This window comes from Xiphias gladius, chromosome 19 (genome assembly GCF_016859285.1).
Source record: "Xiphias gladius isolate SHS-SW01 ecotype Sanya breed wild chromosome 19, ASM1685928v1, whole genome shotgun sequence".
NCBI lineage: Eukaryota > Metazoa > Chordata > Actinopteri > Istiophoriformes > Xiphiidae > Xiphias > Xiphias gladius.
The window spans coordinates 19,483,004-19,499,627 of record NC_053418.1 but is presented as its reverse complement, the minus strand read 5'-3'; the positions used below and the strand labels follow the sequence as shown (position 1 = coordinate 19,499,627).

At 39.2% G+C, this 16,624-nt stretch overlaps 2 protein-coding genes across 3 annotated transcripts in view; both read right to left on the bottom strand.

Moving 5' to 3' along the window:
* The window catches only part of bin3 (bridging integrator 3), a 30,782-nt gene extending 23,715 nt beyond the window's left edge, over nt 1-7,067 (bottom strand). For both annotated transcript variants that reach the window (XM_040154349.1, XM_040154350.1), the window contains exons 1-2: nt 6,959-7,067; nt 792-840 (exon numbers count right to left, since the gene is read on the bottom strand). In XM_040154349.1, the coding sequence (XP_040010283.1) occupies nt 792-840; nt 6,959-6,966 (57 nt within the window). In that variant the 5' untranslated portion in view covers nt 6,967-7,067. The remainder of the gene's footprint in view (nt 1-791; nt 841-6,958) is intronic.
* Nucleotides 7,068-10,285: 3,218 nt separating this feature from the next.
* On the bottom strand, nt 10,286-16,172 carry egr3 (early growth response 3). Its single transcript, XM_040155717.1, has 2 exons — nt 15,698-16,172; nt 10,286-12,922 (listed from the first exon to the last, which is right to left on the bottom strand). The coding sequence occupies exons 1-2, from the start codon at nt 15,849-15,851 to the stop codon at nt 11,844-11,846; spliced, it is 1,233 nt and encodes a 410-aa protein (XP_040011651.1). The 5' UTR covers nt 15,852-16,172; the 3' UTR covers nt 10,286-11,843.
* Nucleotides 16,173-16,624: the final 452 nt, after the last annotated feature.

Sequence of the window (16,624 nt, the reverse complement as noted above, 5' to 3'; positions counted from 1 at the left end):
TGCTGCATATAAGTTGTTGTAGTCTCAAAACTTGCATATTACTACTCAACTATCTTCAATACCACTATCTTTACTTGAAAAGTTAATGGGTTGTATCCTTTTTAAAGGGACTTTTTGGGGGGCATAAACAATAACTCAGGAATTATAGTTGGAGAAATACATAAAGTTCCCAAGGTCAACAAGGGCTAAGACAGTTTGTCCAACCACATCTCTATAACATGTCAAGCAGGTAACAGAGGCCTCAGGGGTTCCTGTCTTGTGGTTCTGTGGGCTCTTGGATTTAAACACAGAGGCTAAAACACTGAGGGAGGCAGTTGACACTTTGTCACTAGTGGATCATCTAACTGGGCTGCCTCTAACCCACTCCCTGGTTTTTGCTTAGGATGGCAAAGGAAGCTGGAAACCCAGTCTGACAGTGAGTGCGGGGCCACAGACCCATTACAGTGGAAGTGGTTTTCTAAAGCAAGGAGAACGCCCACTGACTGTCACTTCAAGGTAACCGCCTCTGCCCGCTTGAATGGCTCAGACAAATCCATCCAATACATCCAATGAGTCTTTTGTTTGTGGCACTCTGACGACATTATTTAGATTACTATTCATGTTATATATGCCATTTGTGAAGCTTAACTACTATACCTAAGCTTTCACCAAAACACTTTTTTTTTAATTTTTTTAACAAATGCTCATTTAAGCAAGTTTTTTTTAAATCTACATACACTTGTTGGAATTTTCTGCACGAAATCTTTTTGAGCGATGAGGGAATTGAGTGTACATTTGGTCTAGTGACTTACAGTTTTAGAGACAATCTGCTTCTTTGGTTGTCCAATCTTGAAGGGAATCCTGAAATGGCACAAAGACAAATGGCAGGTGACATAAACAACTGGCAAATGACTACCTGAAAGGTGAAATTATTGAATGCTTAGATGGTCATCGGTTACATAATGGTTGACTAGAGGTCAGCACATGTCTTAAGGTAACCAAGTGCCTCTCACGTCACTCACACAGACAATCTCAAGCTGTTCATCCTTGCTGCTCTCAAGTATGCAGTCAAAGCCATGTACCATTGACTTAACATCATCACTGAAAACATCTGGCTCCCATTACAAGTGGATATCACTAAACAGAAGTGGCTGTCCCTTCTTTATGTTGCTTTACTACATGACCCTGGCTGGCGATCAAACACAGATGCACTTGCTATACTGCATATCGGGAAAATAGTAAACCAGAGTGTCAGACAGACACCATAATATATTGGGACTCAAAAAGGTAAAACCAGGACACTGACTGTCCCGTAAGAGATCAACACCAAAACATGTCATGAGGTTTAGTGTAACAGCAGTAGTTGCACCTAATTTTCAGAATGAAATACAAACTTTTCCTCACTCTTGAAAGAAACACACATAGAGATCACATCTATAGTTCTGGTAAAAGAAAAAAAGACACCTGTTCCTTCTTAGTTAAAATACAATCTTTTATCCCCATTTCAAACCCTTGTCTATGACTTAATAAGTTGCTACAGAGCATCAGAATGCCTTGAGAATCCATTAGACAGAAAACACTGCCTTGGCAATGTGCTTGGCTGTAGGTTGTCATTGAAGTGGCACTAATGGCCTGAAATCTAAGCTATATGATGGACAGTTGCTGCTGACAGGCAGAGTGAGGCAGCAGCTGCGTGAAACGAAAGGTGTGTAGAATAATGAGATGGAAAAGAGAAGGTGTGATGTAGGGCCTCGTTTTGCAACCAGGGATTGCTACTGATGTATGGGGAAGATCCTTTTGTTGACAGCTCAATCACAAAACTCAACATGGTCAAATAACAGCTAGTTAAAAAAAAAAAAAAAAAAAACACAAAAAAACAACAGGTTTCACTAGTGGCTCAGGTATCAAGATTTCCTTTGATTTGCTGGCTCTCTGTAGATTCTGTGCTTTTATTGTCTTGACGGTCTTGACTTTGCCTTCATTGATCATTTGAACACAAACTTCAGTCATCCGAATTTGAACCGATTACAAATGCCTAAAAACATTTTGTTGCTTTTGGCTCAGGAAAGTAGTTTCACCCACTGTGTCATCATTTGGGTGAGCCAACATGGAAAATAACCAAAGAACTTACTCAGCTCCATCTAATGTGACTCACCTTTCTGTGATTATGTGATTAGAACACTATAACGTCACATTAAATACAATACGTATGTATATATCGGTCTTTGAAATTGTAGGGGATTCCTTTTCTAAAACACAAAAGCAACATAATTTAATAGAGAGTGCTTGAATTTAAACTTAGGCTGTGCTCTCCCAAAGCTAAAATTAGGAGATCCAGCCTTGCACAGTCAGACTACTACTACTACTATTGCAAGAGCAGTTATCACCATGTCTGAAAACAACCACTTCAGAATCAATGCAGCCCGGTCAGACATGTACCCACCAGTCACCAAAAGTGTATGACTTGCCTGCCTTAACACTAGTTTCTCATATTGAGTACATGTCCCATTAACCCTTTGAGTCAGTGTGGGCGAGCACCTACACCTTATGACCACTGTTCCACTTGCTAATGCAGTATTCCTAAGTTTACCCACATCACTTTCCAGTTATTGTGAATGATGAAACCGCAATTCAGGTAGAAACTACTACTGCTACACACGTGACTCATATATACTACTATGCACTGTACTACTAGAATGAACTGCAAAATAAACTGAAGACACTCATTCCTCTGAGGGACATTAAAGATTTTCTTTACAATATTATTTGTGATTGTTTTAATTAATGTGTCTGTGTGTGTGATGATGGCTTTGTGTGAGTGACTTGTCTTATTATGAAGTACAGTGTATGTCATATGTCTCAGGTCTATCTTGTAAAAGAGATCTTGATCTTAATGAAAACTGCTGAATAAATAAAGCTTAAAATATAAATATGTGCAACAGCAGTGCGTGTGTCCATTGTAACAATAAACAAATTTATAACTAAAATTTAAGGGAACATGACAGAAGTCGCATTTTCACAGTTCTAAAACACGGCCAGTGTGGTTTTATTTGAAGATAACTGACATGTATAATGTTACTTTATTTATTTGGTGTTTGGAGAGCATTAGCGATGCATTTGAAGTGATTATCCATTTTTTTTTTTTCCTCTGGTTGGACAACTGGTCTTCAACCGATGTTGCACAGCAACAGCTTTTTAATGTTGCTCTTATTTGGTGGGTGTGTCAGGGAGAAAATCATTACATCCAATGGAAGAGTTAAGTATAAACATTGCAGTGTTAGAAACAGCCATCAATTAATTATGAAACATATATATAAATGTAAATTAAAATAAATTAAAATTTTAGTGTTCTTTTTTGCTACATCTTGACAGAGCTGACCACAGCAGAATTCGTTTCTAGAGCCCTACCAAGTGTAACTATATTAGGGTGGATTTTCGCTTTAATGTACCAAAGGATATATTTGCTTGGAAAAAAACACAGAAGACAGTCCTTAATGTTATAGATTCAGATTATATACACTTCTACAAAGAGCCAAAGGAAAGCAGTCAGTCTCTTCATCTGCTCATGAGAACTGGCAAACACACCAAGTGAAGTGTTCTTCATAGAGGGAGAGGGAAAATGTAGCAGGCAACCAGAGGGAGAGAACAAGAAAGAGGGAGGATGGTAGTCACTGTGAGAATCATTTCTGATGTTTCTTCACACAGAAATATTTCTGTAGGGGCTGTCACATTTAGAAACATTGGTAAGTCGGGTCCTGTGAACCCAGAACTAGTGGCTGACATAGCAGAGGCCCAGCCACAAGACAGCTGAAGACAGAAAACTTGTGTGTTACACAAACTGAAGTCCAAATTTTTCTGAAAACAAATTTAAGCCTAGTGATGGCAGGTGTGGGTAGTTCAGCTGAACATTGGCTTGGTATTTCATGCTAAATATGTTGAACAATTTGATAAACATAATTTACACTCATAAATAGTATATGTACATGTCACAGTTCTTGAATCCAAAGATTCACTTAACCAATAACCATTTATTTACACAAGTAAATACGGACCAATAACTTGAGAGATACGTAAATATGTTACTTTTACGGAATAGGATTTTTAGAGAATCACAGTAACTTGAGAGGTTACTGGTAATATTCAGTCATTGCCCATTTTCAGGCCCGGATGCATTAACAAACTGCTCTGTTACACATTTGCTGTCATTATCAGCAAGTTGGTCAACTTGCTTTACAGAGCTATCGGATCTTTGCTGTAATAGGCTACACGTCACTGCCATCAAGTAAGCACGTAGGCAAGAACAAAGACATAACAGTGTTCTCTATCCTGGACACATTATGCACTGACTGGAAGAACCAATGGCTTTTCACCAAAACTGCAAATGTGTATGCCATTACAGGGATACTGCATCATTCGACCCTGGATATTCCATGGAGGACAGAGGGCTGGTTGAAGATGTTGGGAAGTGGAATTGTTCTGATGATGACCCCAAAGTCAAACCTCTCACGTCATACAAGCAAGTGTGAAGGCCCTACTGGAATGCATCAGTCAGCAGAGCCCATAAAAGACTCTTTTCACTGGTCAAGCACCCCACTCTTGACCTTGTGTTTGGTGGTGCGTGCTGGTAGAAGCTTAGCTTGCCAGCTATTGACTGTCTGACTGAAATGAATGACGCCATCTTGCTTACTGTCTACCCTAAAAATGACACTAAGACTGTGTAACGTATTTCAAAGTGAGTTAATGTATGTACACGTCACAGGCCGTACTGAAGAAGTTTGTCCTTTCCTCTTGAATTGCATTCATGAATTGTGAGAAAGAAGCACAGAACTTATGCAAACCTCTTTTTAAACTTCTCAACAGCCACACACAATTGATGACTTGAATACCAAAATTTTCAATACTTTTAAAAATCAATTATAGTCATAGCTGAATCCTTAGTAATAAAGTGAAATTCAAAACATGCTGTCCAAAGAACAAGACAGAATACAACTATCGCGGATGTTATGGGTTGCAAACTTTCTAGATAATGTAGTAGAGACAAAGCCCAGCTTCACTGCCTACATGGTCCAAAAGCCTAAAATGAGAGGACAATATACCAGATGAGCGATTACTGTAACAACGGCTATTTCTTTGCGTTTGTTTCTGTCAAATAACCAAAAAGTTCCCACTTACTAACTCAACACACACTATGAAAGACAATGAAACATGCCACCCCCATGTGACATGTACAGTAGATTTCACACCTAACCAAACCTGGTGAGCAACTGTTTCCCAGTAACAGAGAACAAATCTTGTTGAAAAATTATTTGAGTAAACGTAACTTGTCTGAGAGAAGAGTCGAGAATCAGGAAAGAACAACATATTCTGTTGTGGACAAATACTTATTATTTGCTGTTGTTCACTTTTCAGGGCTGTAACCAGATAGATGGAAGATCTCTGCCTACAAGACTCACAGATTCAGCTGATAAATGTGCAGATTATCCATGTAGACTATCTCATAAGACCAACTGTTTACTCCACTTTATTCTTTATTCGTTGAACTTAATTCTATAATCTTCTGTGGTTCCAAAGAAAATTACAAGACTTAAAAACGTCCAAATCTTTATTTAGTTTAAAAGTATATATTTATATATTACGCAATAATAATGACCTGGTAATCATTTTCATATTCCTTGCTGATTACAGTTGAACAATTATTTTCATTATTGAATAATCTGCCAATTATTTTCTCAATTAATCTTCATGAAATAATCACTGAAAACTGCCCATTACAAAAAAGGTGAAATCTTGAAATTGATTGCTCTGTCCAACCAGTCAGGCCAAAACCCAAAGATATTCATTTCACTATCACATAAGACAAAGAAAAGCACCAAGTTCTCAAATTTGAGGAGCCTGAATCAAGAGAATGTTTGGCATTTTTGTTTGAAAAATTAATAACTGGTCATCAATATAGTTGCCGACTGATTTTTTTTTTTGTCAACTAATTTTTTAATCAACTAATTTTCTCCGCTGTAGTACTTATTAAGGTGACTTTAGTTGTGGTGCTTCACTGACAAATGATACATGCACTTCCAAGTAAAGACAAGCCAGAGACAGGGTCTGCAGACATAACTGTGTCAACTGTGCCCCTAAACCTGATATTAAACTGTGCTTAGCTGTTGGAGGCTTCTCTTGCTTCCAGTAGGTTTCTTCCAACTTGACAATTGTTAACCCAAAGTTAATGCAAATGTTAAGGCAAAACACCCACTGAACATAAAATGAAATACTATCAATTCGTCACTACATACACAGATGATACACGACACAACGCAATCACATTAGTATGTAGTATGTCCACTCAGGAGTACAAAAGTAACAAAAATCCTCCTCCATGGTTCAGAAGGCGTGTTAAAATGCTAACGTTAGCAAGACACAGTTGACCACTGTCAACTTCAGTTCCCTTTAAATGGCTTCACTGTTGACCCTGCTGACCTGACAATTAGTTACAATGAGTTTCCATGTTATGCTTATGGCACAACATAGCTAGGTTTATCCAAACTGTATAGACAAGCAGCTATAACTAAAAATAGTGGTTTATTCTACGTTAGTGGGCGACATGTCCACGGATGTTTCATAAACCAACCTAAATATCGTTAACTAGCTGAACTACTGTACTTCTTTACCATACACCCCTAGATCTAAGTTTGCCACAGTCGCTTTGCTAGCAACTGTTTATCAAAACATACACTGCTTTTGTGCAAACTACAGACATGTGGACTGTTATTAAACAAGTCTGAAAAGTCTCTACGAGTTTTCTTTTTTCGTTAGCCGTGAGTTTAACAAGCTAGCGCTAACTCCTTCTTCTACTCATGTTTGTGAAGCGCTTCCGGGAAATAGCCGGAGCCCGGTCGACGAGCCGTCTGTCCTTTGCCATTATGTATGTGTCCTTTCAAATTATACTTTTATATCTAGCTAGTTCCGTAAAGGCAAACATACATACCAGCTCATTTTGAGTGAACTTTTATTCCGGTTTCATTGGGGTGTTTTTTTTATCTTCCGAGGACCTCATCCCTTTCTACTAGGCAACATCCGGGCATTGAAAGGAAGTCCGGAGCCGCTAGCCGCTCATGTTTCCTCTCAGGAGTTTTTTTTTTTTTTTTTTTTTTGACAGAAACGAGCAAAGCGAATAGTTACTATTACGTGCTAATGTAATAATACCAAGCGTTGATTGCTCGAATGTGTTTGTAAAACGTTTGTATATATGTATATATGTTCATTGGTTTCAATTCGCTTGTGTGTTTGTGTTGGGTACGCGTGCTGGCGTGCGCGTGCATGTGGGGACCGAACTGAACTGAAGGCAAGTGATATTTTTCTTTATTCAAGTACTTACATAGAAATAACAAAACAGTTGCATTACAACAAACCGAAGTGCCAAGTAAACAGGGGAGTACATCTCCCCATCACAAGGATATAGTAAAATTCATTTCAATATTCAGCTCATCATAAAAGGACCTTATTATAAGGTAATAAAAACATGAAATAGGCTAAAGACATCCACAACATTTTAAACAAGACCCCTTGTTTTCTTAAAAAAAAAAAAAAAAAAGCCAACAGAACAGTTATCCCAGTGTGTGTTTCCAATTGTCTGTCTTGAATTGCTGTTAGATTTATCCCATTTCACCCAATGTGACTTTTATTTTCATGCATAATAAAGAAATGAGAACCACCCACAGTATCTGGGGGTAGTACTTTGGAACATTTCCGTGCACATGCAAACATTAGGATATACTGTAATGAAAAGGAAACACAACACAACAGAAAACAGTGAGTATCGACTCCATCTTAACACCATGGTGTCACCATAAAATCCCTGAAGCCACACTGTAGTCCATAAGATGACATGAGTAGCCCATAATATCTACACATTATTGAAATCTCTTCAAAATTGTGTTGTTGTTTTTCTGTTTGTTTGTTTTTTAAATCCTGTAATTATTAATTGTCATGAATGAGCCCAAGCCTATTGCCTTGCCCAAGGCCAACTTCACGGAGACTAAATTAAACAGTTATACACAAACATTAGTACAAGGCTGCCTTCAACTGCAAGCAGACTGAGGTCACATTTATGATTTGTTGCTCCTGTGGAGTTCTCATCATGTATTGTTTTTGATCAGCCAACCCTGCAACCCAGTTTGGCACAAAGATGGCTGCTGATGTTGGCTCAGATCCAACATGGAGCAGAGAACGAGGATGAGGCAAATTCCATTTTCAGAGTGTTCGGCCACCCACTTTTGGACAATAGAACATAAAAAAACATTTAAAAAAAATATATTCTTTGAGAAGCATTATTAGGAGGAGGTTGTTTCTGAGTTTGTTTAACAAGTCACTGATATATATCTATAGCATTCACACATTACAAGGAAGGGTTATTGTTCAGAAGAAAACGGTACAGCCTGTATTGTTGTTCAACGACCAAACTAATAAACAAACAAAATGGAGGGGGATCATATAAATTTAACAAATTTTCATCCGTCTATAACAAAAATGTCACAGAACAAAAGTGACAGAGAGTCAGATGAAATATTGAGTTTGCAAAGTTGTAATTACATGGCTTCATTTAGATTTGGAAATAATTTGGTGTAGTCTCTGCCTTACTCTGCACCAGGCCTTACCACAAAGCAAGAGGAGGCCACATTCTACATACCATAATTAAGAAAAATCCATTCTCACCAGGAAAAGGTCAAATCTAGAGTACACAGGAGCATATTTTTTGGTCAAATAAAGTCAAAATGATCCAGAGCCTGTAATGATCAGTGTCTAACGTCACATTATTCTAGGTAAACATTAAAGATAAACCTTTTATTTTTCTTATTACCTCATCTACTACATATACAAGATTTAACCTGACAAATTCTCAATCTAATGTTTTAATATTAGTTATTTTGAAGGTAATTACCTGGGATCTGAAATAAGGAACGCTGTGTAATGTAATGTGTATAAAGTTCACTTTTGAAGAGTTGGTTAAGTTGTGATTTTTATTTCAGTTTTATTTTATTGGGATAAGCTCTGAAAAGTTTCATTAGTAGATGACCATCTATGCAGTAAAATAATGTATTTTTTTATGAAATAAAAAACTGTTGATTTACAGTTAGATGTTGCAGGGTGTGTAAACTTTTAAACTATCTGTAAAAGTGCTAGGAGGTCTGTTCATTTATCCATGTAGATGAGTTGAGAAAAGACTCTCTGAGGCCAAATTAATTGGAAAATAAGTGGAAACTTGCCAGGAAGCTCAGCAGTGAAAACTGGTTGTTACAGGAAAGGGAAAGCATGGCCTTGGAAGCTCATTTCTGTATGCACTATGTTCTCTGTGTCACTGCTTTTCTGTACCTTTCTTTTGGCCTTTGCATTTGTCAGCGGATATTCTCTTTAGGTCTGGTTGCCGTGGCCACTGACCGGTACAATATTTTTTCCCACCAGATAACAATGTTTATTTAAATTCTTTGCCTCGCATACACCATACACTTCCTAATAGTCAGAGAGCTCAGCCAATAACCAGAAATACTCTCTGTCAAAGGAGATGACGAAAAGAATGTTTCTTTTGAAAGAAGGATACGTTTATCTGGCATTTGAGCAATAAACTTAAACTACTGCTCCTTAAATATTTCAATAACAATAATGGAATAAATAGGAATGTTTGGTGTGGTCAGTTCCAATATTTTTGGCATCTGTATTTTGTGCTAGCCTTGACATAAGTACATTTATAGTCTCATTCATTCCTTCCTCCTCTCTAGAGGTAAGGCAAACCAACAGTTTGGAGAAAAAGCAAAGTTTTATCAAATGTGGTTATTGTTGTCAATATCATTATAATACACTTAAGATCCAAGAGAAGCCAATGCCAGAGATGAGCCCATACAAAATGCTTCATTGAATGATAAAAGAGGTATTTCCTTCTATCTGCGCAAAGATCAGTAAGGAGCCACATGTGAAAAATATTGGCATTGGCCTGTAATGAATTTTTTTAAAGAAAGAATTCAACCATTTACTCTCCAAGAACATCTATTTGAGAACAACCAGTGTTTTCTATACAAGTGGGAAGATTTTTTAATTGAAATAATCGATTGCAGCTATAATGGAGATGCACAAAATGTAAAAAATCTTGTCATTTATTCAGAGAACACATTAGTGCTTCCTTAAACCAGTTACCACTTAAAGCGTACAGATGGTGCAAATGCTATTATTCTTTTTTTTTTTTTAAATGGAAGCTAACACACCATATTTGGCACTGTTGTAGTGCTCCAAAAATTTTTGCAATGACCTATGACAACAAAATATTCTGTATTATTACTACATTACTAAAAGCTTTAAGACACATTCCGCACAAGCATTCAGTCAATTGAAAGTTCTTGTTTATGCAGACATTTGTATTTACATAGTGTGCATGAAGGCATGCACATATATGCACAATTTAATACTGAGTTATGGTGCAGTTGACATTTGAGTACAAAAGTGAAACTTCTACTATAGCTACCTGCATACATATTTGTATACTGTACAAAAGCAAGTCCTTAGTTTACAACTCAGTCTCAGTTTCTCTGTATTAGAATAGATGTAAACATGGATTTGGAAATTTAAATTTTTCTCTAACCATATGTTGCTCATCTTTTGGTGACTTAAACCAAGTGGTTAAGTCTTTTTACACTGTGAAGCACAGACAAAGGGCCTCATTCATCTTTTTCCTTATACATCTTTGCGTTCATATACTGCTGGTTTGCAACCCAGTGTCATTTATTTAAGTAGTTCAGTCTGTCTAACTGTGCTGTTAGTTAATTTGATTTACGGGTTGGCGGCACATGTCATGAATATATTGCATATAATTGCAGAACTCAATAAAACTAGAAAAATGAACAATTGGGGAGCTTTTCAAAAAAAAAGCAACAGAAATTATATCTGGTAACACCACATAAAACCACCGTATAAAAAGGCAACAAAAAAACACAGTGTCTCTCAGTGACTACAAATAAATAAGTATTGGCAAAGGCATTGATTGCTGCAGGCATGTTTGTTTTATAAGTACAGGTAACAGGACAAGACATTGGTTTGCTTTGTGTGACCCACTCAGTCATTATCTAGATTTAACCAAATTGTTCAGGTAAATCTAAATCTGAGATACGGTGTTTGAATCTGATCTCCCCTTGCACTCAACATGTGTGCTAAGCTGATATCACTGTTATGTTTGGCAAATGTCAGGCACAATAATAAGAACCAGGTTGGCTGTATCACCACAATACATTTGGCACATTCTTTTGAGAAACAACATTCAAATAGAAAATAAAAAACACTACACCTCAACAAAAACAACAGAAAGACAGTCAAGTGCCACTAATAAGGTATCCATGACAGTACACAATTATAACCAATTGCACTTTTAAACAGCCTAATAAAATTAATGCATACATCCCAGACAACTCATCGTTTACCTAAGCTCCATTATAATTTTTGTCTGTTTCAACCCTTATGATGGATTCTGGCTTCCTTCCATTGTAGAAATTCTCAGTAAAATTTACAAAAGTGTATCCACCCCAAAACCTATAGATACACAGTGGCCTTATGGACAGAATGTGCCAAGGTGCCCTTCTTTGTATTGGCACTGTGTTACAGTAGCTGAGGCTCTGAGTTGCTTGAAAGAGAAGGGCGTAGCAGCCTTTCCCCTCTTAATTAAACTAAAGGCATCCATCTCAAAATAGAAGGAATAAAACTGAAAGGAGCAGGGAAATGTAAAATAGAGGGGGAAAAAGTCACCTATTTATCTCATAGTGGATGTGATCCCTTCTTCCTAAGTCTCTTTGTGGGGCCTGGTGAGGGTTCAGTCCAAGTGCACATAGTGACGGTCATGATGTTCCCACTGTTGGCCCCCCACAGGAGCTGGGTGGCGAGCTGTGGCTCCCAGCTGCCCCACTGCTCTTGTCAGCTGGCTTCTTGTCCTTCTGTTTCAGGTGAACCTTTGCGTGTCTCTTTCGCTCGTCACTTCTGGCAAACTTGCGTCCACAGAACTCACAGGAGAAGGGTTTCTCGCCTGTGTGCGTGCGGATGTGTGTGGTCAGGTGGTCACTCCGGCTGAAGGAGCGCATGCATATTCGGCACTGGAAGGGTTTGTGACCTGTGTGGATGCGAAGGTGACGTGTGAGCTCGTCTGAGCGTGAGAAGCGTCTGTCACAGTTCTCTGCTGGACAGGCATGCGGCCGTTCGTGGACAGGGGTTTTGCTGGGGCGGTTGGGGTACTTCCGTGGTCGGATGGGTTTGAGGGTGAGAGTCTGTGGCGGTGGGTGGTGCTGAGGAGGGTGCTGCTGCCCGCCGATGAAACCTGGGTGAATTTGCTGCTTGTCTTTGAACGCTCTGATGGTCTCCAGGGGTGTGATGGGTGGAGGGTTGACTCGGATGGGGTCCATGGTCTGGAAGGGCTTGTGCTCCATCACGCCAACCTCCCCCTGATGATGGAAAAGGTTGTAGTCAGGGATCATGGAGAAAAGGCTGCCATCCATGGAGGCTTTGGATGTGGAGTGATAGTCATTGCCAGGGTAGGCTAGAGCCGTGCTGGTGGCAGGGCTGTGGTGGAAGGAGACCTGATCCTGGTACAGGTCACTGCAGGTGGAATAGGCAGGCAGTGGTGGACCATATACCTGCTCCATATCTGACGTCTGTCCGCCCATGCTGGCTGCGGAGGATGATGTCTGTGTCGTTACTGTGCCAGGTGAAGGAGAAACACCCAGGATCCCCGCGCTGACAAGACTTATGATATTGTTATCAGAGCACCAGCCAGAGCCACCAATGCCACCCGACGGAGGAGTGTCAAAGGCAAACTTCCCCAGATAGGTGACAGTCTGGCCGCTGCGGTTGGACTGGAAGCTGGATCCATACTGAATCTCTGCGGTTGCTTTCTCGCTTCCCATGCCCAGATCCATGATATTATCTACATAAAGCAAATAAAAAAACAGATATCATGAACAAATCATCCACATGGTTCCTCAGACATGAATATGAAATGCAATCAGTTGAGAAGAAAAGCATGTAAAAGTGATCATGTGGCACAAGTTGTGAAAAAAGTCGAGAAAATTCACTTTGTCAAGGTATATGAACTTGCAATGAAAGTCCTCGGTTTGTCCAAAATTCAACTTTTTTGCATATTTCTGTAATATTGTGCCAATATGAGATCAAAAATAAAAGAAGTCCAACACAGTTCATAAAGAAATGTGAGCGCTATCAGACCTGTAAGTTAAGTGAGTGACTGCTGCATCTGAGACAGTGGTGTCTCTCTCTCGCTCAGATCCCACAAGCTCTCATAAATCAAGACCTAAACACCCCCTTTGATCCAGTCATTGTGTCCCTCAGGAGGACAGCCAAACTGAATGGTAAGATCTGATTTCTTTACAGCAGGGAGGATTATAAGGCAGACGCCACATCTATCACGCTTAAGGATTCAAAACACATTTGCAGCAAAGAACATCTGCACATAACAAGGGGGGAAAACATTTAAGTGTCAATCCAATCTCTGCCGTGTTAGTTAGCTCAACAAATTTTGTTGATATTTTATTTGTACAGAACCCTACACTTCACACCAAACAGAAACAGAGGCGCGCGCACACACACACACACACACACACACACACACACACATTTATAACTTATTCCAAAGATGCAATAAAAACCATCAAACGCAGATGTGCTTAATGGGGATACATTTTTGTGCTGATGATATACTCTGAAGGCTAAATGCGAGACATTTGAAAACAAGTTAAAATAGATGTCTCTTTTCATTCTCAGGAAATCATACACAGGGGTGCTTATATATTCACTCCCAGTAATTACAGCCTGCTGGAATTTGGCTAAAGGCAAATTATAATGAAACAAACAAAACCAAAATTATGTATATTGCACAATACTGTTGAACACATGAACAATAATTCACAATGACATTATTTTGTTTGTGCATGACCTGAAGAAAAGAAGTTAGAGTTGATATTATTGTTTTTTACTCTAAATCTTTAGTCCCTTGGAGGTCAATTGAGTAGTGGAAATTTTTTTTAAACTGAATGAGGGGCATGAAATAAAGTCACCACTCTTTTCCTCTCATTACTGAAGAGACCAGAACACACCTGCTCCACCTGTAAAATCAGAGCATGGTACCTTTAACAAAAAAATATCGTTGACAATTTCCCCCCAAAAAAGCATATGTGCAAAAATTATGTATATATATTTTTTCTGTTAATAATGTGAGTTTCTGCAAGATCGGACATAATTAAAACAATAACACACACCTGTACTCTAGAGTACCCCCCCCCCCCCCCATAGTTTCATTCCGTTTGATTAAATAGCTCCTGTCAGAGGTCACATAATATACGTTTAATTGCCGTGTTTATAGAAAAATGAAAAATGTCACATGTATATCACGAACGTGACAGGCGCTTATAATTAATTCACCTATATATATATATATATATATATATATAGGTGAATATATATATATATATATATAAAACAAGCATACTATTTATAAGACCTGGCGCTGAGATAATTTAAACGCATACTTCTTAGGCAAATGAGGGGGAAATATTTCGGGTATAATTCAAATTTAAGGGTTGTTTTAATTTCATCATCATCAACAACAACAACAACAAAAACTTGAACAAAAATCGATTCGTGAATAAAGTTCGACAAGGTAAAGGTAAATCGTTGTTGACTGCATCACATGATGGTCTTCTCAGCCACATCAGGACACTGAAGATTTAGTGTTTTTCGAGCAGCATTGACCCATCACCTCAGAAGGTGTGTCTGTACAATTAGTGACTGATTCAATGCCAATCTACGAGACTGAGCCGAACCCACAAGTCAGCTTTCTGACGGCGTCTGAATTCATTAGAAATATGCGTTCATCCGGACGGAGCACTGAATCAATCAATATCTCCGGCCTCGCATTTTAGCAAATATAAGATGATTCACGGGCCTGGCGTCTAAACATGTTTCATTTAGCCGGGGAAAAACAGCCACACACGCCTACTAAAATCCAGTCTGTGACATGTTAATAGAGTTCTGAATGAAAGTCATTGTCTAAAGTAGTTGAGCCATCTTTGAGAGTGGATATTAGATTAATAAATCTGTGGCATTTGTAGTTTAACCACATTGGACACTGTTCCTCATATTTCAGTTTAGATCACTAGCCGATTGCGTTTTAGTGATCTGTGCGTGAAAGAGCCTTTTTCCACAACCAGACATATCAAGACATTTCCTCAAACACGCCTCAGCTTTGGAGAATTGCAATCACTATTAATACAGTAGATTTGCTTAAATATAATATCTTTGCTTGTGTTTTTTTTTTTTAGTTTTGAAATGAGTACAGTTGCCCTTTTCACGTTGTGTTTGAAATCCCGTCATTTCGGCCACGGACAAAATTTGAAAAAAAACAAAAAAAAAACACAACAAAACAAACAAACAAACAAAAACAAAAATCACACGGCCGACCTGAGAGTGACTCCTTTTCAAGGTGTGTGTAATTCATAGTAGGGTGTGTTACACCTGACCCCGAAAAAGTATTCAGTACGGGAATCTGCCTTTGTGCGCAACAGCCAGAGCGCAAACAGGTGCTCCAAGCCCCAAGACAACTGTTGCCTTCCGCGCACATCGCAGTTGAAACCACTTTGATCAAAACAGACACACAAACACAAACACAAAAAGTAGATTCAAATCTTACCTGAGTTCATCTGTGAATAGTGGTTAATAGATTCCGTACTGGTGAAAATATTCATAGACGTCGGGATGTCCTCTTCTGGGTAGAGACTGTCAGGGATCGTGTTTATTAAACTGCTCATGGTAAGAGGGAGCTTGTCCGCTAGTTTCCCTGTCATAGCAGTTATATTCAGTCCGACATTTATTAAGGGCAACGCGCAGGTATCCAGGCAGTTACACGAAAAACAGTTGGTGTTCTCAAAGTGGAAAACACACAGGTGTGGATCACGCGTGAAAAAAAAAGGAGAGAGGAGCAGGGATGGATCCTGTTGCTGTAGCTATCCAAGTATCCCGCGGAGGACGAGCAGCGCCGGTTATCTCCTCCTGTGTGATCACAGGCTATTGTTGTTATTAATCTGATCACTGTGGAAGCTGATGGGCTGCTTGTGGGGGAATTTGAAGTCTGTGAATCAGTGGAGGAGGTGGTGGTGTTGGTTGCACAAGAGCAGCTCTACTTGCTCTATTGGAGCTGGATAGGGGACTCCAGTCTGCCCGTATTAAATAGGGGGATGGAACATTTGCGTGACGTAGATGACCATATATGGACAGAGCGCCCAGCACCAGGCTCTCCGCGCGTCAGTCGGTGGAAACTACTGTGGAGGCAAAAGGCTCCGACAGATAGACAGCTGCAAAGTTTAAGAAAATCTACATGTCATCCCCAACTGCGTCCTCCTTCTGGATGAGCCGGCGGGTCTCCTCTCTCCCCGTGCTTGTGGAAAACATTACAGTGATTGAGCAGCGTGTCACCTTTGTTATGGTCAGGCGTTGTGATATGTTTAATAGACGGGGTGGCACATGGCGAGCTCTTTATGCAGATGTGTGTGTGTGTGTGAGAGAGAGACAGATAGAGGGGTGTGAGAGAGAGCGAGAGAGAGAGAGGTGTGTGTGTGTG

What these genes read in the sequence shown, in the direction of transcription:
- egr3 (XM_040155717.1), bottom strand. Translation starts at nt 15,851, where the DNA reads ATGACAGGGAAACTAGCGGACAAGCTCCCTCTTACCATGAGCAGTTTA. An exon ending in CTATTCACAGATGAACTCAG is followed by an intron (nt 12,923 to 15,697) that starts GTAAGATTTGAA and finishes TGCTTTATGTAG; the next exon opens with ATAATATCATGGATCTGGGC.